At 39.3% G+C, this 25,795-nt stretch overlaps 1 protein-coding gene across 2 annotated transcripts in view; it reads right to left on the reverse strand.

The window, feature by feature from the left end:
• Positions 1 to 18,673, reverse strand: part of KIF5B (kinesin family member 5B) — a 36,682-nt gene extending 18,009 nt beyond the window's left edge. For both annotated transcript variants that reach the window (XM_075419665.1, XM_075419664.1), the window contains exons 1-11: positions 18,254 to 18,673; positions 9,647 to 9,734; positions 7,936 to 8,009; positions 7,370 to 7,474; positions 6,917 to 6,965; positions 6,542 to 6,597; positions 6,352 to 6,439; positions 4,748 to 4,872; positions 3,072 to 3,176; positions 2,506 to 2,651; positions 468 to 616 (exon numbers count right to left, since the gene is read on the reverse strand). In XM_075419665.1, the coding sequence (XP_075275780.1) occupies positions 468 to 616; positions 2,506 to 2,651; positions 3,072 to 3,176; positions 4,748 to 4,872; positions 6,352 to 6,439; positions 6,542 to 6,597; positions 6,917 to 6,965; positions 7,370 to 7,474; positions 7,936 to 8,009; positions 9,647 to 9,734; positions 18,254 to 18,379 (1,111 nt within the window). In that variant the 5' untranslated portion in view covers positions 18,380 to 18,673. The remainder of the gene's footprint in view (positions 1 to 467; positions 617 to 2,505; positions 2,652 to 3,071; positions 3,177 to 4,747; positions 4,873 to 6,351; positions 6,440 to 6,541; positions 6,598 to 6,916; positions 6,966 to 7,369; positions 7,475 to 7,935; positions 8,010 to 9,646; positions 9,735 to 18,253) is intronic.
• Positions 18,674 to 25,795: the final 7,122 nt, after the last annotated feature.

Raw genomic sequence — 25,795 nt, forward strand, 5'->3', positions numbered from 1 at the left:
ACACATTCTGTACTGCCAGCAATTTTGGGGTTTCAGTGGGTTTTTGCCTATTAACATGTTTGAGTTTTAACTGAGGCCAAGATCTTGTGATATTGATTTGAATTAGAAAAATCAAACCAGAGGAAATACTTCATTCAGTTTCTGCACTTACAATTAGTATCATCTTTTCTCCACCTAAATAAATTTTTTAGAATGTATGTAACTCTAGCTCTGCTAGTAAACCAAGTGTTGAAGAACCTAGCACCAACACACTTTCAGATATTTTTGCCATTATGTGATTATTAGAAATTGTTCCAGTTGCAATACAGTGAAAAATATGACATTCCAATGTCAACTGAATAGCCTAGCTTTAATAGCCTTATACTGCCTTCCATATTGCTCTTGGCTATTTCTGGAGTCCTGAAGACTAAACCAGTGTCTGCTGTCTTGCCTGAAGTTTGCAGAACAAAAATATAATTGCTTCTCACCATTCCGCCATCTGTTGAGTTCATTTTCTAGCCACTGTATGGTGTTACGCAGAGTCTTGTTCTTCTCCTTTTCCTTCTCATACTTTTTCTTCCACTGTTCTGCAGTGAGCTCCACATTGACGCAGACTGTGTTCTTAATGGTCTTTGCTCTACATAGAACAAGCAAAAAGCTCCAAAACTTCATTTTTACAATAAGGAATTAAAGGCTATTAAATAAAATTTCTACATATAACTGGTGAAAGCGTAAACATTCCCATCTCTTCCAAAAGCTTATATCCCCTCCTTGTCAACTTACTATTCTTTCGAACGGACTGATACAACTGTTCATGGACAGAGCAAAACACTAAACTTTGGGAAGGCTGAAAAATCTCAGACTGGTTGAGTTCGAAAAAAGTTGGCCCCATACTTTCAGCTGAAACAATTTGAGTCAGGGCAGTACCACACAGCTTTGAACAAAGGGTAGAATTCTCCACGCCTAGCAAACATTTCTCTCCAATGAAGAGCTTGATACTTCTAAGGTGTAAACCATCTAGCTTATTTAAAAAACAGCTCATTGCAACCTAAAAAAACAGTTAATAGATCTCCATTAACCAAAAAGATGTACAAGCTACAAAGTTCAGATGTGACTATCTACATTGAGTCACGCAAATCTCATACAAAGGCTTTAGCTCCAAGACGAAACTACAGGCACTAATAATACATCTTCATGAAGTTCATGTACAGTTTTTACTTTAGTGCCATGCTTCACTTATCTCAGTAATTTTTCTGTATAATCTCCTACTACCAAATAATCCCCCCAAAGATCAAAGCAGGAAAAAAGCTGAATGGCAGTTAGACTTTTCCCCCCCACACCCTTATTATGACTCCTATAAGCATCTTTCTGCAAAGTCTTACTGGGACTGATTACTACAAAAGACACGTGATTTCCTACTAAGTTACATGACATTTATCTAGCCTTCAGTTACTACAGCTGAGGGTTTCAACATGAATTTAACATCCCTAGAAGTCTGAATATACCAGACTAACTATGGTGGCTGAGATAGCTTCTATTAACTCTGTTAACTCCTGAAAAAGTCAAGAGCATGAGGCAGTGAAACTACAGAGCTACAGCTGGAAGATGCTTCTGATAGCTCATTCAAGAAGTACTAAGAGGAAAGGAAAAGACCTCCTAGATTCTAAAAGGAGACCAAAACACCTCCATTGTTGCGGAATGCAGTCATTACTCCGCATCCCACTAACTCCCCATATTCTGCCAGATTTTTAAAAAGTTCTGAAGTCATCTAGTCTACTTTTCATAATAAAAAACTTATCTGAAAAGACAAGTAGAATTATCTTGTTGAACTAAAGCGGAAGAGGTATGCTAACATAGAAGACCAGATGAATGAAGTAAAATGTCGACAGCTTTCATAATGTGCTCCAGTAAATTGATGAAATCGGGTGGTCAGGAACTGAGATATTATGATGAAGCATTAATAAGAGTGGGAAAGAAGAGACACCTAACCAAATAATAAATTTGACATGGATACTTATAAATTTGATTACAAATGACACAGAAATTTAGAAATATTAACCCAAGCGTTACAGGAATGCTAGATACAGGGAATAGACCAGAAGAGGTAATTCAGCATGCTGTTAAAGAAAGGGTGGCAAAGGACAGGCTCTTCCAGCACCTGAAGTATTCAACTTAACAGGGGACAACTCCTTCTTCCCTCCTTCCACTTTCGGGAAAAAAACAAAAAACCAAAAAAAAACCCCACCATAAACCAAACTATCAATTACCCTCCAAGACTATGCATTAAACCACATTTTGAACCAAAAGCACCCTCCTGAAAATACAGAGTCTTCAGGATCCTGCCCAGTTTAAAGATTTTTATATAATATAGATCACAACATCTAGCCATGTGTGCACTGAAGAATTACAGAAACTAAACAAACATCCTAATTAATTTGGTTCAGGAATCTTAACAGAGTCACTTATTTCTCATTCTGCATTTATTTCTGAGCACAGCAAGAGCAAAACATTAAGTCCTTTACTCACCTTTGGCCAAACAGAAGAGTAGATTTAGTTTCAGATTCGTTGTATGAAGATGGAGAACAACAAATAACAATAGTGGTTCTGCAATTACCCCCTAGTGAATCTTGAAGGATTCTGGTCATTTTGCTATCACGATACGGAACATAAGTCTACCAAGAAAATGGTTAAATGAATGAGTCACAGTTTTCCATACACATTATTTTATTTGTTAACATAAGAGCTATACTTTTTCTAGGTGTAACTTCATTAGAAAGACATTAAATTCTACTTTAATTCATAAATCATAAAACCAAACACACACGGGGTGACATAAAATTGTACTTCTATGTTTGGTAACTTCTAGACTACAAGAAAACTTTCAGTATGATGCTTAGGTGCCTCAACTTTAAATGTAAACATCAGTGTCACCACAGTACAAGAATAACAGCTATTTGCAATACATTGATGCAATCAGATTAGTTTAAAAGACACTGTACATATCAGATCAGTAAAGAATTACTGTGTAATACCACGTTCAAAGATGCAGGCCTTTAACCTTGAAGCATACAAATACTAAAGAGAACACTTACACTGCTTTCAGCCAAAGCAGAGATGACATTTCCAAGAGCAGACAAAGACTTGTTGATGTTCTTGGCCTCATCCAGCACAGCACCTTCTGCTCCAGTTTTACTAACCTATACAATATTTCAGTAAATTACTAAATGCATCTTCAAAAAAACATCTTTCATATAAGACTTGAGTAATTTTTCTGCTTTCAAGTCAGTCTCCCTGACTTTAAGAAGTACTCATAAGTAAGTTGGATTACAATAAGCAAACTCCTCCTCAGGCTCTTTCTCTGATTCACCATCAATTTTTCATTCAGAACTCTGTGTTTGAAGACGTTTCTGATTTTTTTAAACTGGAGGATTTTCCCTGCAAAGTATACCTTTTTGTAGAAGATACATGTATAGATAAAAACTTTATCAAATAAACAACTTCACAAGTTGTTTGAAGTTTGTAAAAAAAGTTAATTCCTTAATGTAAAAGGAAATAAGTGTTATGAATGGTTTGTCCAGAGGTCATCCTTAACAAACAAAAAAAACAACAAAAAACCAACCACCCCCCAACCCTCCGCCTCCAACCCTCCCCCCCCCCGCAAAACACAGCAGAGAGCCTGTATGAGCAAGAATTTGTGAGACCAGGTTTTAGAGGGTGAATCTGACCTACATGCCATAGGAACTTAAGTAAATATGAGCAGAAACGTGAAACAAATCTACCCTGACACCATTCTATTTACCTCAGCTCTTCTGCCTCAAGGGCTGAATTTGACTTACAGTTCTATAACCCTCCCTTTTCTGTTCTTCTCACCAAGCTGTGATCTTGACTACAACTAAGCAATTCTATTTGCCTATGTTTAAACAAACCCAAGACAAAGCATCAGAAAAGCTCATGTATTTCAAAAAGACTGGGAGAAGCATGAAAGAAAAGTTTGAAATAAACGGTGAAAGGAACAAAACTACAGAGAAAGGAGATCTGCAACCCAGGCCTTCTCTTGAAATTTGTTCTCACTTAAATGAGAATGAAACTGGAAGCATAAAAAAAAAGAGAGCGCATTACTTAGAAACACATTTCAGAATAAACATAGGATCAGAGACAACAATGAGGCCATAGAACAATGACATGAGGAAAGACAACAGCAAGCAGAAAGGACTGAAAAAAGCTAGAGACAAAGATGGGGATAAAACCAGAAGTAAAGATGAAGAAATGTCCAAAATCCAGCTCTTAAAAAGCTAATTACAGTCTATAAGAAGTGACATAGAGTAAGCAAAATGGTACATATTTCCTTCCCTGCTTTAAGCCACTGACACAGGAAAGCAAGCTGTCATTTTAAAAAATGTTAATCAGAATTTCAGATCAAGAAACTTGGTACTACTACGTAAGAAAATTCAGATGTTCCACATCCATAAAACATTCCAGTACCTGGCTAGCCAACACATCTCTACACTTTTTTGCTCTCACAGATACCGAGACTGAACTCTAGCCTATTTCCCCATCCCATTCCACACTTACAAACCATCACTGCAGAAATGCAGAGCAGCTTAAAGAGGAAGTATCTAATAGCCAACCCAGACTAGGATTCAAAAAGCACATTTCAAAATCAAAATAAAAACACTTCAGAGATGACAACTGAATAATCAGTATTACATTAATATAAACTATTTCATTGTAAAGAAAAAACTGAGTTTTTCAGGTTAGAAAGAGTTACCTTTTCACTACCTGCCAGGTCCACAAGGTAAAGTTTTCCGCTTAGTTTCTGTTCTGTTTGAGTATTCTCTTGTTTTACATTAATAAGAAAAATACTATGACTTCGGGAGCTGTGTTCATTCATATCTATAATCCAAAATGGATAAATTGTCAAAAAAATTTGTACAACCAAACTTCAAGGAACGGTTTCTTCCCACAGTGAAGCAACAGATCTAAAGCTAATGAAACCATACAGAGTAGTCTCTCAATGACAATAAAACTAATAGTATTGTCTAATTGAATAACAGAGATCCAGTCTGCCTCAGGCTTCTGTTAATACCACCTAAGATCACTGGTAAGCTTTGCTAGCTTGTCAACTATGGATTTCACGCATTCAATTTACTCTGTGAGAACAAAATGTGCGTTTATATTGTGATACCAGAACACATTGTCTTTTGGGTTTTTTTGTAGGTTTACAATGTATCACATTTTATCATTTTGTGAAAATTTGAACTAGTCATAACCTCTCAACCCTTTCTGGTTTAAATACCTACTGCCCTTCTGCTGTGAAACATGCAGAGTAAACAAGACTTAACGAATTTAAAGACTGGTTTTAATTCATTAACAAAATTTAAGCTGACTGCAATCTGAATGAGAACATCTGCCTATTTCTTCTTCCTTTTAACCATAAAACTCTCACAGGCCTAAAAGGACTCACTTATTGATGCCACAGAAGCAGCTTAACATAGAATATCATCCTTCTATCCAAATTTCTGCTATTTCTCCATTACTTAGTCCGCTCCTCACTCCAGAACCTTACTACCTAGAAGCAACAAAGCAGAAGTGCAGGACTGAGTCATTCCTTAAAAGGAACATCATATTTTTATTTTTTGATTCTAAACCAAAGAAGTGAGAAAGAAAATATTTTATTTTTTTAATGACTGCACATTTTTTATTTTCCTGAAGAACCAGACACAGGAAGATTATGAAACTCACCCTCAAACTGGCTCTCAAAAATTTCTGACAGTCACTTCAGTTGCTAAGAACTGAAGTATTATTATGCATGCATTTTTTTATTTAAAAAAAACCAAAAACAAAAAAAAACAAAAAACAAACACAACCCTCTGTCACTTCCTAATCCTGCTTCTTATGGGAATTCAGAGACCTATGACATGGCTCCTTGCAACTCAGTTGCACACCACAGGTCAAAAAGCTTGGGACAGCGGGACGCTGCTTAAACCTGCAGCATGTCTGCATATATATTCTGACAGGCTTTTCTTAGAATACACAACAGAATGGCCACACTGGAGACAAGCCATAGTGCCTTACTTACAGATTCACAGGTTAACTGAAACAAATTCCACAAAGTGGGATTTTGCACTACTCATAATGCAAAACTACACCTTTTTCTCCAATGTTTCAGAGCTCCTCACTGACCACTTATAAGTAACAACATCTAACAAGAAATTAATTGAAATACTTTCTTCTGAAAGACATGCTGACACTGCTTATGCTAGACCCTTTCAGAAACCTCAATTATTTAGCTCACTATTTTTGTCTTCCCTACATTTAAGGCACACCAGAAGCAAATCTATAAAACACTAAAAGGAGACAAAAGATACTTACTTGTAACTGCTACATGCCGATTTGATTTTCCTTCATCTATAGTATCCATAACTTCTTCTGGACTACATACAAAACGCTCTGTGCAACCCTTAAAAAAAAAAACAAATGCAAAAACAGGCCACACCAACAAGCTAGAAGTAAATGACGTACACTAGAGAAATGAAAGACAAAACATCAGATTGATGCTCACCTTTACATAGGGAACTCTGTTTTTGTCCTCATGAACAGAAAGATTGGTCTTTGAAACTGGAAGAGAAAAAATTCCAAAGCTAAGGTGTATGTATAAATTCTTTGCAAAATGAATGAGCTGTGTACAACGCATGTCCGAGCCATAGATGTTACCTCTCAGCAACACTTCACAAAAGCTTAATACACATGAAACAACCACTACTGCAGCTTTACTAATATTATATAGATTAGCTCCATGCTTTCTCATTTTGTTGTACCCTTATCATGTACAGGTTATTAGCACACTGCATACTAATCTTAGTATCACTATAAGATTCTTTTTTTCATATCTCTCTCCAGAACAATTTTCTATGTTCAATATAAATAAAAGGCTTACCATCCAAAAGGTCCCTTATTTTATCCAAGTATATTTCAAAATATGACACCTAGAAGTGGGAAGGGGAATAAAGATACAGCATCAGAAAGCAAAAATGCTTCGCTTTTTGATCAGAAGGATCCAGCATGATTATTACGACCTCCTACGTAATATCACACCTGGCTCAAGTCCTTAAGGCTGAACTAAAATACACCCTTAAGAAGAACCTATTCTGATAGAAAGCTTCAAGCAATATCAGCACTGCCATAGGTTATCAGGATAGCTACCAGCAATGTTTATTGGAAACAAGATTAAAGTGTTAACATAATTCTTTAAGAAGAATCTGTTCTTTCAGATATAACTCACATTCAGATTTTCCAAGTTACAGGCATTTGAAATAGATACAGAACATCCATTTCACCACAGACTACTTCCAGTTTTAATATAGATAAAGAAGTAAAAATGAAAGTTTACCTTAATATGAAACTCAAGATTCTCATCCATAGAGTAGATATAATTAAAAATATCTTGCACTATTCTTGGAATAATACCCATTCCATCCGGGTCATGAAGCTTCCCCTTATTAGAAAAAGATACAATAAATTGAAACATTCATACTGAATCCAACATCACAAACAGTATCCAAAAGGCAAACCAAACAGCTAACAGGCAAATTAGGTTTAAAATACCGACAGATATGATGCATTTATTTTATCTACAAAGTAAAGTCTTGACCATCCATTTAGGCCCAGCATTTGTGAGGAGTGAAAAGAACAGTCTCAGAAATCTCCCAAACTACAAAAAGTGAAAATGTACTATTGACATTACTTTTGCACTTATCCTGCTACTGAGGGCTGAAAAAAATACAGTGATTGCCATTCTTAGTCCTAAAAAGAGATTTTGGGTATCAAAATGTCGTAATGGAAAGAAAATTAAATTTGCAAGATGAAAACAAGCATATATCTTATTTCTAGAAAGACTACTGTGATGAAAAGAGATGACAGCGACATTAAGAGGAAAATTCTTTTAAGATTTCTTACTTCCATAGTGTGTGTCTTTCCAGACGATGTTTGCCCATAAGCAAATATTGTACCATTGTATCCCTCAAGTACATCTAAAGGAAAAGAGTATTTTCATTAGGGTTCATTTCTTTCTTCTAAAGGAAAGTCAAATGAAATAGAATGCATCTAGGCAGTTCCTAAAAAGTTCAGCAAGTTAAATCATTCAGTGTTTGGGAACTCTGTGCTCAAGTTGGCAGGAGGGAGGGTGTTCCTCCCTATCCCGTTTAATGCATTAAGTATCATCATCAACTGCATTTTAGAAGTTTACTGTATTAGAAGCATCTGTTCCTTCAACCAGAAATATCAGGACTTGAGTCAGCAACAAAAATTAAATTGATACAACTGCCAGGTTGCACAGATAGTCTTTGAAAGAAGAAACCATACACGAGAACACTGTAATTTCAGGGAAGTTTAATTGTCCAATCGTGAAGAGAATGGGCTATTCCTTAAGTTTCAAGCATCCTACTCTTTGGCTGCAAGCTTAAATTTCAAATTATGAATCAACTAACCCGAAGTTTTAAATTGAGGGGTGAGGGGCTGGTGGGTTAATTTGTTTACAAGTCAGTTACTGTACAATTACATCCTGCAAGCACACTTTTATTTTCCCAACACAAGCATGAGATACTCCAAACTGGGAAGTCTTTGCCAACCCATCACACCTGCAATCCCCTTGCACCACCACTCATCTACCACATGAGGTAGGCCAGCCTAGAAATGCCGCACAGAGAAACCGATGTTTAGATGCAGGGAGGAGGCAGCATTACAATTCTTAAGTCCAGTTTTTAAGCAGCAAACTTCTGATCTAATCCTGATTACTATTTAAATCATTAAAGGGTTAAATATTTGCAACGGCATGGATTTTCCACAGTAATTCACTTTACTAGTGATTAAATAAATAAATAAATAAATCTGCATTTACCCAATCTTCTCTTGTCAGAATAGTTGGTATTTCAGGGGTTTCTGACAAGGCTTTGTTAAAGTTGTTTCAATTAGAACTTACTACTGATCTCACAAAATTAATAAATTTTATTTTCAGGAAACCAGCTAATTGCTTACTACAGCTTACTGTGGTACAACCTTCTTTCTGATAAGACTTGATTTTCTCAAGTTACTACGCCAATTCTGACAATTCAAGTTTGGAGAAACTGTACACACTGATATGCACAGCAGTAACACACTTTTAAACTTCTAGTTGTGAGGCTAAAAATCACTTTCAAAGTAATCCTCCTTAAACTATGTATTAAATAAACAATCTTAGAAAAGATCTATAGCATGCACATGATTCCACAAGTTTCCTTTCCTCTTATACTCCTCCAAACAACCTGATGTAGGATGTTTTCACCAATAAATTTGAGGGGAAAAACACAACAAAACCAGACGTATTATTGATTGTTCTTTTGATTTAATTTCTGACAAATTGTTTTAAACAATCTTTTGCAGACAACTGCAGAAAAAACCAAAACAATGACAGGTAAATGTTATCAAATGTTGCAATCGACTGAAACAGCAGGTTAAGCATTGACATAATTTATCAGCCTAACCACAGGATGATTTTATAACTGCTATGATCCACGCTGGCTCTTATCCATCCAGAGGGTAAAAGGGAGCAACAGAAGTATCAGTTTTCAACACCGAAATCCACACAAACACAAGAAGTTTCCTTACGGTTAAAGCTGCTGTTCCACCTTACCTTTGACAATTTTTTTAGCACAATCATTGTATACTTGTTCCTGTGATGTGTTTGACTGGAATACACGGTCAAATATATATGGCTTGGACTAGAAAAAAAAAAGACACAGAAAAGCTATTAAAAAAACAGATACTGGAAGCAGAACTGGAAGGTGTTTGTTCATATAGTTTAGAAGTAGTGTATACTGTCTCAGCCCAATCTTCTGCGTGTTCTTAAGCACTTGAAGACTGTAGCAAGGAAATCAGCTTATGCAGTGTTGCCTAAATCTTCTCATGCTTGCCTACAAGTAAGGCCTTGAAGCAAATATAGTTGAAGTGCAATTTAAATAGATCTCCAAAACTCTACTACATGACCTCAATTTACTTGGTTTACAAGGTAAACCAATGCCTATTCAGTACACCTGAAAACCCTTTTATTCACTTCTAGTCTGGTAGCAGGTTTACTCTGGTAAACCCAAATTATTAAAAACTTACACCACATCACACAGAATATCTGTCTTGGTAATATTTGTTAAAAACCTCAAACCAAAAAAAAACATTCAGATCACCTCCAGTCAGCACAGCAATATTTCCCCATACTTGATATCCTTAAAATAAAGCTCTATAAGCAGAAGGAAAAGGCCGCTTTGGAGGAAGGGAACCTTCCACTGCAGACTCATTTTGGAAGACACCGTAAGACAAAGCTCTGACATAGCTTTCTGAAAGGAATGCTTTGTTTTAAATAAGATCTTTTCACAGTGCAGTTCTAAGCAGTTGACAATCCACAAGCATATGAACTACTATGCTAATCTTACAAAGTTCAAGGTTTCTTTAGCATTTTCAGAGCTCCATTTAGTAGGTAGCCAAGCAGACAGGGAAGGTTTACAAGAGACCTAGGTCAGTTACTGTTGCTAAGCTCACTGCAACTATTCAGTGCTCCATTTTGCCTAAATTCAATTTATCATCATCCTCCCCCAAGGATATTCTGGACCTGCCTCCCCGGAAAAAGAAACAAGTATAGCTTCCATCTTTCATCCACCCACTACATTCCCTTTCCCAGTCTGACCTTCCATTTGTCTTTCAGTAACATCTAGCGTAACACCAAACAAAGCTTTTAAGATTCAACACGTATCTGTCCGCTGAGAGGGCTTGAAATCAGGAGGATGAGCTGCTTCTTAGAAAAAAAAAAAAATAATTACAGCATTCACTGTGTAAACACGCTCAAGTAACCACAAGACTCAGAAGGCAGAAACTATCCCTAAGGTGCTGAAGTTTGTCAGAACACTTGTTTCACAGCAGGAAAATCACAAGCCTTCTCAATTACTCATTTCAGCTTCAAACATACCTCAAATTCACATGTTCTACAGGTAGAACTGAGGCCATTACATACACCAGAAGACAAACAACTAACAAGTTCAAGTGACTGTGAGGTAAGCAAATGAAGACTGAGAACATGTTCCATAAAAAGTTAAGTCACTCTAGAAAAGATAACACTAGCTATACATTTTCTTTCTTGCTAGCACTGTCGTTTCAAAAAGCTTCCAACTTTACAAGTATCAATTACTTACACTACACACTGCAAGTCATCTACATCACAAAACATTAATCAGCTCTGCTTCATGCTCAAGTGCTTCTGCATATTTGTATGCACTGAAATAGTATCATTTTGGAGGACCACATTTACTATTACACACTGGAAAAACATAGCAAGGAAAGCGACAGCATCCAATGTCACTGCGAACAATCTGCGCAGCATTAGCAATTGGTGTGTTTGTACTTGTAAGATTTAAACTCTTATTCAAATTATTGCTCCAGAAACAATTACTCCAAATAAATTGATGTTAGAATAATTAGGGGAAGTTCCTAGATATGATCAGACAGGATATGCACCAACTGTTAACAGTACTCACTATTTCTCACAGATCCAAACATATCTGATCTTTGCTGTTCCCAAAGCATGACAATGGAGAGAACAGAAAAGTGCATTGAAACACAAACATTATTTTGCATGGCATGTGTTTGAATGTATACACACACATTACTGTGTATTTACATACTATTACAGAATATTTCCGATGACAAATAGCAGATTTTATTTACTTCAAAGAAATTCAACTTCGAAAAAAATTGTAAAAAAAAATATGTAACAAGCCTAGTTTCAGGCACAGGTAGATACCTTGTGTAGAAAGAACTGTAGGGACAACCTGCACTAGTCTGTAGCCATCCTGCAATCTACAGGTATTTGCAGCAGGTTCTGAAAAAGCTTTCCTTCTATAAGTTTTTAAACAGCGTCTAGAGGGTTGTGGTTTTTTTCTTTTAAATTCTTCTGCCAAGCAAAGGCTGACTACAGTGAACTATTCTTCTTCATCTGTGTAAAAGGAAAGTTATGTTTACTAATTTGAGAGTAATCTGTAGCCATAGAATACTTTTAGACTATCTACTCTCCAATTGCCATTCAAATGCCTTCATAAGAGAACAGAGCCGAACTACAGTATCTCATATAATTACAGTTCCTTTTGTTTTGCAAAATGTTAGTATAAAGAATAGCATGCATGATGAATGGCACAGACTAGTAAGAACAGAAAACCAAGCTGCAAGGACTTCACTCAGGCACTAATGCCTTTAATTGATCTTGTTTATTTATATAGTGAAAGCTCCTAGGCACGTGACAAATTCCAATTTCCCTCAAATCAACAACTGCTACCAACATACCCACAAAATGTGATAATTCCAACTAAACGAATCCTCACAAGGGGTCCTGTTTACACCACTTGTCACTTCCTGATCCCTTGCAGGTATAAACTGGAATATTTGTTTACATATCCTCAGTATTATACCTTCCTACACGAAGCCACAAAGCAACTTCCAAGCACTCTAAAATCCAACTACATACTTCCCTTCCCATCCCAGTGACAAAGTACATATATCACACCTACAAAACCCCGCACTAGAGGCATGTTCCTGCTCCATCATCACCGAATCAATATCTAATCAAGTAGGTTTAGCCAAGCAGGTTCCGGGATAATTACACTTTGAGAATACAAGTTACTCCCACTCAGTATGGTTTCACATCTTTGACATCTGCAATGCTACATCTTATCACTTCTCTACAGCGTCTACTTTCTGACGTAAAAACAAAGCTAAAACAGTATCACACAAATTACCCTGCCCTAGAAAGCCTCCCCATTACCTTTAAGAGATTAATCAAGAAAGATTAAAGTGTCAGATATTTTTTTTATACCAGATGCCTTTTCTTCCCCAGGTAGTAAACAATCAGATATTATGACAGAACTGAAGACACACAAAGACCAAGCAACATTACCGCATGTTGTCTACAACAGTAGTAGCAGCAGTATCACTACCATGATATGATGCTGCTTTGACACACTCCAGAAACTTTCAGCAAATATTACTCAAATCCTAATAAAAATTTAACACATATGACCTATAAGCAGCACAAAATATCAAGCAGACAAGCAGATCTCCAAAAACAGAGAATTCAACACTGACATTCACTCCTTGCCCAGCATCTGTTCTGTCAGTAATCAAGAAGGCAACTTCAGCTCCTGGAGCTGCTTCTACTGACGGGATGTGGTCCCACAGCAAAAGCTTTGCAAGCGCTCTCACAGCCCTCCAAAAAGTACATCTGCCAACATGATTTAGCAGTAGTTAAACTGAATCTTAATAAAGGGTTTATGCTTAAATACACAGTTCCACAGTTAACTTAAATACTAGTTACCAGTTATCCTTACACAAAAGGATGCTCAGCCTATCTAAATTCTACAAGATTTGGAGCACACATGAGAGTTTGCTGTTCAGAAAAGTCAGTTTTTCTCAGTACCTTCAACAAAGACTACACAAAAATATGATCACAACTAGACTGAAACCTTGCCTTAAAACTCAGAAATACTTAAGGTTATCTCCATAGAAATAATTTCAAATATTTAATTTTCCCACGGTAACCTTCCATAAACTACAGAATTGGTTACTAACTATCTTAGCTCACCTTATTTTCTATGCGTATACGTGTACTTATAGTATCTGAAGCATAGTCAATAGTGAAAATTTACTTGAGAATTGGTAGCATATCTTTCTACCACAACACATTCAGATGGTCTTTACTGTTTTGGGTTTTTTTTGCTAGAATGGATGCTAAAGCAATATTCTACTCACCTACGGCTAACTTATTTTTGGTAAAAGGTTGTATTTAGTAATGGGCTTACTGCCCTCTGAAGTTTCACATCTTTAATAAAGATCATGCTTCCCATCAACACAAAATGTGTTAAAAGAAAAATCCCACATGGAGGAATTTATAGAAAGTATGATGTCAAATACCTGACTCATTTCTTCCTATTACTAAGCTAAGGTATTGCTGCTTTGACACACCTAAAGGAGTCCAAACTTGCAAATAAGTGAAAAGGCACTGTTCCAAATTACTATTTTATTTTTGGGATAAGGAAAAAGGATTCACTTCTTGCCCTAGCTCTATATAAAGAAAACTGCAGCCAATATAAAACGGTTAGCGGATCTCAGCTCTTTCTGCCCCCATTTTTATTTCTGTGCAAATACTGCAACTCATGTATCAGCTTTAACAGTAGTTATTTATTGTTACACAAGAACTAAACCATGTAATTTTCTTTTTAAAAAATTGTGACCAAAAACCCAATTTCCAGCATCAAAATCGAGACATTTTGGAACAAGAGTTTCAGCCAAGCTTTACTTTAGTAAAAAGTTTATTCTAAAGAGAAAAGTAACCACTGTGGGAATAAAAATATTCACTGAATTTTAGAACAACCAAACATGAGATGAGTGATGTGTTTTCAAGCAAGTGGTACAGCAGCCAGGGAGTATAGCTCTCCCTTTACATATTACTATAAGCTAGAGTATTTATTTCTGTTAAATCATCATACCAGTATCATCTGAAAAACCTCTACGTTATCCACCATTTCATAGAATGAAATAAAAAAAAAAAAACAACACTGGAAGAATACTATTCTTTAACCTGTAGGTTGCAACTCTGCATTTGTGTTTTAGTTGCAGTGTAGACATTAAGTATTTTTATTCGTGAGTTTCTAATTAAACAGTGCTTTCCTTCACAATAGTAAAATAATTTTTAAAAATTTGTTTTAAGAATACACCTTGTTTCTTGCATTTATACGGTCCGGTACAGCCTTTCTTTCAGCAATGCATATGAATCACTTTTTTTCATAATCTGCTGCCAAAACCTCTAGTAATAGCAAATGATCCTCATTAATCTGATTCTAACGTAACTTAAACCTAGCTTTGTTCTCATTTACTATCCAACACTAGTTTAAAACGTAATGAAAAAAAAAGCTAAATGTTTCATGCTCTTCAATCCCAGGGGTTACATCTTACACAAAAAACCAGTCCTCTAAACAAATACAAAAACACAGGCAGGTAGTCACGATTCTTTATTGAAAACCATAGAAATAAGGGATATACTATTATCATTACTACAAACATTTTGACAACAGAAGGATACTGCCCATTTCTGTCAACACCCATAACATCTCGCCAGTTCAGTCATTTGACAGTACTGTTTTCAGTTTAGGCTTCAGTCCAAAATCCTCAAGTGTCACTTTATTCAGTAATCTATCTTATCTTTTGGGCAGCTGTAAGAAGAGCAAGACCAGGTATAGAAATGTTTTTTAAAAAGAAGTACAGATATGTTATGCAGAACTACAAGACTACTCAGCTGCAAGCAGTTTTACAAAGTATATAACCATATATATTATAAGATTGCTATTCCTCCCCGTTTCATCTGACTCACAAGAATGAAATTAATGAGCAAACTGCTATCAATTTTTGTATACAGCACATTTATGATGCTTGACATAAAAGCCATACACTCATAACAAGTCATCCTACCATCTGTTTTAACAAAACCTTTTTATTTACTTATCAGGAAAAGCCATTAAAATTATATATTTAATAGAATATTAAAATAAAAAAGTCCCCTTTAATTAACAATTTAAAAGCTCTTTACTAGTTAAAAAGGTTTCATGCTGTGGAAGGACAACACTTTTTCAAATCTGCTGTTGTAAAGCAGATCAGCACATACATCCCCTCAAATTGTGGTTTACACACCAGCTACAATTGAAACAAGTATTTTATCTAACACAAATCAACTAACTTGTCCAGAACGACAACCATGCCCATAATTACATAGGAGCTAGGAAGAGAAGGGAGGATAGATAGCTCCAAGATGACAGGGGAGTCAAGGAAGGAGGAGGGTTAGGCTACAGTCACTTATTTCCCTCCCCACCTTACGCCACAGAGAAGTCAAACCTGCAGTCAGATATAAGCTCTGCTTCCACCGTCTCCTACTTTTCACCTCCTATCTACCATTACAGGCAACTCCCAAGTATTAGTAAAGAAGCCTTCACTGTTTCAGCACAGCCCCAGGTGCACACGGAAGGTGCAAGACCTACAGGAAGCTGAGGAAAGCAGCTATATTAAAAAAAAAAAAAAAAGCGGGTCAATTACCGTTCAACAGGCAGCCAATACCACATGTAGCAATAAAGACAGAAATCAAACAGCTTAAAGTAACCAAACATACAGCTTATTGAGGATGTTTTGAAACTGTTTCAGGAGAAGGATTGTTTCTGCTACCAGCCTCCTTTGGGCAATTCTACAACACAGGCCCTCAAGGCAGCTGGCTAGGTCCGTAGCTTTGTAAAAACTCAGTCAGCTTGTTAAAAAAAATGCAAAACCCACAAGTATTTGCCTCAACAGTTTCAGAGAATCAAGCCATAACTTTGAGAGCAACAATCTTGTCATACATCCACCATTATTAAAATCACAGAACAGCAACCCGTTACTATGATTTTCTGAAACAGAACTCAAATACTGTCACTGCTACCCAATCTAATAATGGGGGGGGGGGGGGGGGGCATTTTTCCCAAAGTCAGACACAGTAACTCCTGGACCTAGGATCACTGAAGGATTTTTTTATTGTCATTTTTACCAATGCAGAAAACATTCAAGTACAGTTGTAACACTAAATATTAACGTCAAGCGGAAAGCCCCACACGATCCCGCAGGAGCATGCCATCAGACTGTTCTACTCAGACAGAGTACCACTTCAGCCACATTTACATTTTAGATATTTTTAAAGCATACTTGAAGAATATTTAAACAACTTAAGTCTTCTGTTATCTTTAGACCAGAACTACTGAAAGACTATTTGGAAAATATTATTTTTAAGAATTCAGAAAACATCAAGCTTTCTAAACTTAATCACGGATTTTAAACAGAGTATGTAGTGTCACAATGAATGCGTATTCACTGATGGAAGCGAGATCATCTGTTGCAGTTAAATTCTCCATTTTCCAGGCTTAGTTCCTTAATCCAAGGAATTTACCTGTACAGCCTCAGGAAGGAGACATGTACTCCAAGATACTAACTTGCCAGCTGAAACAAGCCCATATTATCTCATTTCACAAGCATGATATCGTTCTTGTAGCTCCAGACTCACGGAATTCCGTATTTTATTGACAAATTCAGTTGAATGTTAACAGACTAGAGCACTAGTATTTTGTAAGTCATACTAAAAAAAGTATTTTGTTAAATCACTTCCTTCAACTTCAGATACTGTGCAAAAAAGCTATTACTGGTAGCCTCAAGAAACAGAATATAAAAAACGAAATTTGAAGACAGTTAGTAACTGATGTCTAAGTTACTTTCAAGAAACAAGCCAGAACCGGCACTGCCTTCAGAGAGAAAAGTATTTATATGAAAACACAAAAGAAAAGTTAGCACAAATATAACAATCACTGGGAATAAAGTGTGTTTGTACAACATCAACCAAATCATGCAATAAACTACTGTGATTTCATATTCCAGTTCCACTTTGTAGCTAAATATGATACACTGAACAAAAAGGAAAGGATTCTCTTTCCCCCTGAAACATCCAGATTGTTTTACAGGAGGCCTCATACTTCGCAAGATGACTTCAGTTAAAACACATTTACAAACGTGTCATAAGCCAAATGGTCTGCTCATTCCGATTTTAAAGAGAAAAAAAGTTATCAGCTGAAGACTGATGCACAGATCGCAAGCACCAACGAAATGGAGCCCGCACTGCTGTCCCGCACTTTCCTCCCAGGCGGTTATTCCGGTGGCAGCCCCGGCGCACGGCCTCGGCGGCCGGACCCATCCCGGCGGCCGAGTCCGGGGCAGCGCCGCAGGGCTCCCCCCGCAGCCCCCGCGGACACACCGCAGCGTGCCCCGCACCTCGGGCCAGGCAACGGAACCTCACGCCGCGCCCCGAGCCGCAAGCCTCTGGCCACAGCCCTTCTCAAAGGCTTCCTGGGCTCCTGCCACCGCCGTGTCCCGGCCAGCCAGCGCCCGCCGCTCGGGGACCTCTGCCCCCACCAGTTCCCCGCTCTTCGCCCGACCGCGCCCCCGTCCACAGCCCTCCCTACCTCCCCCCCCCCACAAAGGCCGCCCCCCTTCCCGAGACGTCCCCGCCCGCGGGAGCTCCCGAGCGCCTCAGCCCTGCCCTCTCGCCTCGCACCGCGCCCATCCCCGCGGTATCTGACCCCGCCGACCCCTCACAGCCCCCCGCCCCCCCCCGCCGCTTCCCCCCGCCGGGGCAGCCCCTCACCGCGATGACGACGGTGTCTTCGCCCTGAAACTTCGCGATGTACTTGTCGCCACGGGTCACTTCGGACTCGTTGAGGGGCCTGAAGCGACACATCACTTTGATGTTACACTCCGCCGGGTCCGCCATCTTAGGCCAACACCGCCTCCGGGGCGCTCAGCTCCGCCGCCGCCCGCTGGCTGCCTCTGCGCCGCCCGCTCCGGGGGTCTCGCAAGCCGCCGCCGCCAGGAAGCCTGCGTCCGCCCAGGCAGAAGGGAAAAGGGAAGGGCTCCTTCCTGGCCGCCGCCGCCGCCTCCCGCTCTCACTTCCTCCCCAATATGGCAGCCATGGCGGCGCCTGCAGCCGGCAAACCCCGGCCCTTCCTCGCCGGGCAGAGGCGGCGCCGACGGCGGGGCAGGGGGTGACGTCACCCTCTGCAGCGCCAGGCCCCGGCCCCGCCCCCCTCGATGGAGCCCTGCTGCGCAGGCGCGCCGGTGCACTGGCGGCCGGGCCCGTCCCCACAGGAGCCTTACGGCGCAGGCGCGAAGCTGGTGCCGGCGCGGAGGGGCAGCTGACACACGCGGGCTCGACGCCCGTGGGACTGCCGCTGGGGCGAGGGGCGGGGCTGCGCGAGGGGCGGGGCTGTGCAAGGGCGGGGTTCGCCGGGGGGCGGTGCTCCCCGGGGCGGGAGGGGGCGCAGCTGGGGTCCTCTCTCGCCGTACTCGGCGCAGCCCCCCCGCTGCCCGTCGCGTCGAGCAGAGCCGAGTCGCGGCCCCCCCGGCTGGGGTTAACCTCGGCCGAGGGGCTGCCGGCAAGGACGGAGGCCTGGCCCAGCCGCCTAGACCGGGGGTGGTCGCGCACCGCGTTACGTTGCCCCTGGCGGGGCGGGGGCGCCGCGTTCCCGCGCGGCGGGCTGCTGACGGCCGGTGCCGTGCGCTTGGCGGCCGTGAGGGGCCTCGCGACGCGGGCCTCCCGCCAGCTGAAAAAACCCCGAAAACTGAGAGGCCGGGTGTGAAGTAAAGGCTCAGAGCAGACGGTTGAGATGGAAACCTCCGGTATTTCTTTTTGTGGTTTGTGGTGTTTTTTTTTTCCTTGCTTGGAGACCTAAAAGAGGGAAAAACCCCACTTCCATGAGATGTTCACAGATACCAGGGAACTGCAGTGTTTTCCCAAGGCCCCGCGAACCCTGCTGCCTGCACGTCTTCCGGAGCTGGGAAGCAGAGAAGTGTCCTTGGGATCAGAGTGAGCTCTTGGCATCACCTCCAGTGTCAGAGTCTCTCACCACCTATTCAACCCAGCTTAAAAAAAGTGTCTGCACAATATTTTAGTTGGAAGTTTTATTTATTTATTACAGGGAGTTCTAATTCTAGTCAATCAAAACTTACGGACTGTATCTAGACCAAGAACGTCATCAGGTAAACCCTTCTGATGAGAGATTCTCCAGTCACATGAGTTTACAACGGTGCCTCTTACATCCAGGTCTGAACTTTCGAGTTGGGACAAAGTACAAACTCACAGCGTGGCTGAGTTAAGTTTGCTTCCTGACAGAAATCACGATTTGTACTGAAAATATTTCAAATAGCCTTGAAGTTAAAAAAAAAGAGCGGGAGGCTTTCTCTTACATCAGTAAATTTTGGTAGGCCAGAATGACTCAGAATAGCAATGTCTTTCCCTTAAAAGTACTCCCTTTTTCATTAAAAAAAGGAATAACATAGTGAATTCTAACAGGGACCATCTGAAATCCGGCATCCTTCATTCTGAGGACCCTGCTCAGTTTAGGGATTTCAATGGTGTGTTTTCACTTAGCATAGGTGCGCAAGGAGAACACTGCTTCAGAACACTCAGCGTGACAGAAGAGTTACCTAATAACCTAGTTTCATCTACACCTTCTTTTCACACAGTAATACAAAAAATATTTTTGTGACTAGTTTATCTTATGAGGTAAGCTAAGTCTTCTAAATTGAGTTCATGTTGTAACAAGTTTATTTTTCCGCTGTAGTTAAAAATTCTGCAGGACGGTGCTGTCTTATCCAGGGCAGCAACAGTTACACCCCACCTATCAGTACCTGTGAAAATAGCTGCCTGGTAAAGCCAAATATACATACTCAGGCTTTAGAAGATGCAGTGCTGCTCCACAACATGTAGCCTATGATGTATAAAGAAATCTGTCTACGGTTCTGTCTGTGTTTTCAATAAAGTGTTTTAAACATCATTGTTATTAACCTTTAAATGCCAGAAAGCCTATTTTTGTTGGTTGCTGTTTGAGAAATTATTAACTTGTTTCACAGTCAGCAGGACGTATTAATGCATCTAACTCAACTATTTCTGGGATTATTCACGTGCTTACGGCTAGGGTTGTTCTTACACAGCTAGCAGATTTGGATCCTCACAGATTTCTGTGATAGGAGGTTATTACTTTTATGAAAGTTGTGTAAATTACTACTTTTCCAATTCATTTACTTTCATACATGAGGAAAAAGAAACGTTAGCTGCAAAATTAACAACTTTGTTATTATTACTCCCAGGAGTGTGTTTCAGCTGCTGAGACATCCTTTACCTCAGTCTATTTAAGAAACTTCTAGTTCTCATTATCCAGTAGCAAAGGGGGTGTGCCATTAGTTACACTTGCTGACCTATAGTACCCGATACAAGAACATCTCAGTAAAGGAAGAAGCCGCATAATGACATGATTCTCAGGAAAATGGATGCTTGGCCTTCATTACCTTTTTGATGTCATAAACAGCAGACACACAAAGACAACAGAGACTCCAGAATAGGTAATTACTCATTTTAACTACGTTGCAACAAAAACCAGTAGAATGTGTGAACTTTGCTGAAGAAACTGCCCACTCCTGAACTGTTGGTTCAGTGCAAACTCATAGAACTGGCTGATGGTATCTCTCGTACCGGCTACAGGAGCCCTTACAAAATCAGCTCTGCTGAACTGAACGTATGTGCTCTCATATCCGCTTCAGGTATTCTGTCATGAAGTTTCTCTGATCTGCTATTCAAGATACTCGGCAACCGCTCTTTCACATGACCTGCTTAAAGTCTGACACAACGATGCAGCGTGCTTGAAGAGGGCAGTGTGTTATCTTTTGATGCTAATGTGTGTCAAAACAGCAGTCTGGAGGACCTGTGTTTGGAGGTGCAGTGTCGCTCTTGAAAACAGGGCAGCAACCAAATATCCTGGTAAGTTTCCCATTTTGTCACAGTTACAAAATACTCCTTTGCCAGTTGGAAGTATACTTATTGTCTTCTGTATTGTTATGTAATGTTTGTAGTATACATTTTTTGTCATTTAGGATGACAGACTGTTTAATCTATTGCAGTGAGAAAAAATAATATATCATTTGTCATAAAAAGTGAATCTTCATGTTTGGTATTTAAGTCTGGTATGACCGTATAAATCAAATATATTTTCTTTATCTGACAAATACGTTTGGTAAAGTTTCAAAGTAAAGACCAATGTGTTTTGTTAAAAGTAATTTATCTAACAAATTTGTGTCTATTAGTTCACTAACTGTGTTGCTCCCCATTCACAATCTGTATGGTGAATCTCTAGAAATTCTTTTATGATTTACAGCTCCTTTAGATCTCCAGTCTTTCCCAGCAATAAAAGCACGTTAAGCAGAGGGAATTGGCAAACCTGAGCCTTACAGTGAAGCTATATCTGGATAATGATGTAATTAGCCATCAAAATTGTTCCAGCAGAGTAAAAGTGATCTTGATTTGATCTTAAAAAAATATTATATATTTGAATAAATCTTTAAACCAGGTGCTTGTGGAGAAGCAAATTAAAGCTGCTTCTTCCTGCCCTTTAAAAAATTAAATTCTGAGATTCATCAGTTGACAGTACTTGTTGACATTCAGTGTTCCTAATGCAAACACCAGTGCTCTTCTCATTTTAATTTGCAATGTGCTGGAAAAATATGGCACATGACTTCTAAGAATTTAAGGTGCATTCCAGGTCAAATTTATTCTGAATCGGCACATCAATTTGTAGGACAAAAGAGTGATTAATCTGCCAGATATGGTTGCTTGTAACACTCTCTGTAGATAAAGGCTATTGTTATATGAAGTCTAGCATCATTGCCTGACACTGGAAAAGCATAATTAAAAGTAACAAAATTTCATGGTTCAGACAGCTTATTCAAATACATTTTAAAGTTAGTACTGTTGACCACAGTACTAACAAACTGTGGTCAGCTCAGCCTGAGGAACTTAATAACTAAGTGAATTATTGAGATTAGCAGGTTGGCAAATGGAGTTTAGTGGCCTAAGATACTGTTGGAGTCCAACTAGATTTTCTGAAGCTCTCATTCAGTTATGAAATTATAAAGCTTCTTTTCACTCCAGCAAACAATAGGATGTGGAATGTATCTCCTGTCCCGGTCAAGTTTAATCTTTTATGTGAACTAGAAGGATGAAACATATTTTGAGGATGCATCTACTGATACACGTTAACTTCTTGACAAAAATATGACTAATTCTAAAAATCAGTTTTATTTTTACTTTTTAACTGGATCTGCATAAAACCCAGACAAGTCTCTAGTTTGTCCCTAATCACCAAGATCATATTTGGTTATTTCTAACAGTGTCAGACTAATTAAAAGTAAAAGCAAAAGCAAGCTCTGGTAATAATATAACATTTTAGATTTTTATTTCAGTCTGCAAATTCATACAAACAGTTTGTCAGATTGCTACTTAAAGTATTGATTCTGAATCCTGTTTAAAGAAGGAACACACTTTTGGACCTCATTTATACCATTAAAAACATCCGGCATCTGTTGTCTGGAACATACCATCATAAATCTGTATTCTCAGTCGCTTTTCATTGTTTGTAACCCTTACTAAACTCACCACTGGATTGTATCTTAGCTTGCTGGGTGCCTGCCCAAAGCAGTTTTATAGTTGTGGCAAAAATGGTTTCGCTGTTTTGAAAAGTGAGATTAGACATGCATTGTTTGCTACTGTTGCTAAAGGAAAACTCTTATAACCATTTCATGTGGGAGTTATAGCAGAGAACCTAAGGATCAAAATTTGCTAGGGAAACCCACGTCAGGCTCTGATTTTGATTATCTAAAACTACTAAAAAAAATGACCTGGGGAAAAAAACCCAAACACGTATGAAGATACTCTTTAGAGTCCTGCTGAAGCTTTTACTAGAGGTAAACCCTCCATCCCATCACAGCTACTGTCTGTGACTAAAGTGTATATACAAACCACTGAACAAATGAACTTGCTCCATGTCTACACAACGGGGATTTAGCGTGGTTTCCGTTTGCATTCTGTCAGCTTGATCTGGGAGCTGGAGCTGAAGGCAAGGAGCACGACTTCTTTGAATTCAAGAAGGAGGATGCTTTATTCACAGAAGGAATCAAGAAAAGTGGTTGGTATAGAAGAGGTAAAGCAGAAAAGCCAAGTCTGGGGACATGAGAAATAGGCAGAAAAGTCTATGACTGCTGCAGGAGCTCCTTCAGTATCAAGCATGGGATCTAAGATCCCTCACCTTCTACTGTCAGCAAACACATGTGGAACCCTTCAGCACAGCAGGTGAAGCTCAGACAGTGCACATGCAGAGGGACACCACTCTGTAGCTACGACATGCTTTGTTAGTGACAGGGGCAGGGGCAATGGACCTAAAGTGCAATGAGGAGTGTCTGTGTGGTAACTGAGGTACTCCGGAAAACAGTTGGCTCAGGTGCTGCAGAACAAAATTGATGCCAGTATGGTGTAATATAGAGAAATTTCTGGAGTGTTTAGAAGACAAAGAAACTATGCACCGGACATGCTTTGCAAAAACTAGCATCCAAATGTTTAAACAGAGCACAAAATACTTTGTGGCTGATCCACCCTGACGTGCAGAATTGAACTTCACAACTCAGAGAGTTATAAAGCAGGTATGTTTATTGCGGCGCCAGGTGCAAGGGGGATCGCTCCTCCTAACTTGCACACCAAGTCACGAAGCATGCACCTATTTATTACAAAGCTTATCTAAGCAGGCTGGACTATTGTAATTATTTCTAGGAATTCATTATTGTACTCCACCCTCCTTTAGCACTTGTGCAGTGTCATCTGGTGGTCGTCTGTGGGGGTCTTCTGGATGAAGGCTCATAGTCTTCCTCGCTGTGTGCTTTCACCTTTGGCTCAAAAATTCCTGAGTTGTCTGTGTTGGCTGAGTCCCAAACCATAGAAACCGTTTCAACTAGGTTGTTTCTTACAGACAACAAAGTTCTGGTTATCAGTCCTTGTTTTTCTTCGTCTGTCTCGCAAGCAGTCCTTGTTAGCTACATTTGAGCCACAACAGTCATTGTTAGCAAGATTACAAAGAGCAGAACTAAATTAATTAACAGTGTTTAACTCTTACCTTAACACAGATGCAAAGTTATATAACGAAATTAAACTAAAGCTATAGCAAAATCGAACTAATTGTCAATTTCCCTCATCAAGCCGTAAAGACACGGTATTGACAGGAATGGTGATCTCACAACAGCCTGATTTCAAACCACTGATGGCTATGAACGTCATTGCTTTGCATCTCAGGTTGCATCCAGAAATGACAAGAAATCCCACTGAGATGATCATTCTGCCACATGCTTAGCCGGTGGTGAAACTAGCATTTCATAACAAGCAAAGACTAGATCCTTACCTGAAGTGCAAAATGGAAGGCAGCCTTAACTGTGAAACACCAGTGTGTTCAGAATGCAATGTTTTTCTTTGTCCCCATCTCAGAGTTGCCTTCCTCCTCTCCCCAGTTTTCAATTCTGTTTGCTCTTCCTCTTCACTGCAGGATTGCTCTTCTGGAGGAGCATATCCTGGTAACCTTGCCTGGAAGTAGCAAAAGTGTGGATAAAAGATCTACATTTGAAAATATAGCCCTGACTACTTGTTCACTTGTAATTGGCAAAAAAATGTAGGGAACACAAGTTACATTGTGAACATTACAATCAACAATACATCCAAAGACTGTGCATCCTGTAAAGTGACAGTCATAGCACCTCATTGATATGATCTGTAGAACACCTTGCTTTATTAATCTAAGTGCTTTTATGTGCCAAAAAACATCACTCGTAATACAGCGCCGGTTAGGTCGTAGCTAATTTGTCTTCCTTCAGACCCAAAAAGTAGGTTGAATGACAAGGAAATGTCAAGCTATGTATTGCGATCATATACGTTATAATACATATTCTTTATCAAAATCCATTAGTGTCATAGATCTTGTGTACTTTAAAGCATATCACATTGTCTTTACAGGGGTGTCAGAAATTGTATGCAATGTCCCATCTTGAGTGTGGAAGAACAAATTCCTGGGTCTTATTTTTCAAGAGCTTCTGGCATTCTGGAGGCTGTGCAGGTGATTCATCAAGATCTTACGTTTGGTGATTAAAAAAAACTTCTGATGGAGCTGATAGATTCTGCTCTGACATGTTTGCCTCAGCTGTGATTAGGAGTAGTTCATCAGGCACTTGCAAAAAAAATGTCTAAATTCAAGGGGTTTTCTGAATTTGAATTTACAGGTATCAAAGGAAGAAAAAAGTTCAAACCCCATCTTTTCATATGTAT

Source organism: Opisthocomus hoazin, chromosome 4 (genome assembly GCF_030867145.1).
Source record: "Opisthocomus hoazin isolate bOpiHoa1 chromosome 4, bOpiHoa1.hap1, whole genome shotgun sequence".
Lineage (NCBI taxonomy): Eukaryota > Metazoa > Chordata > Aves > Opisthocomiformes > Opisthocomidae > Opisthocomus > Opisthocomus hoazin.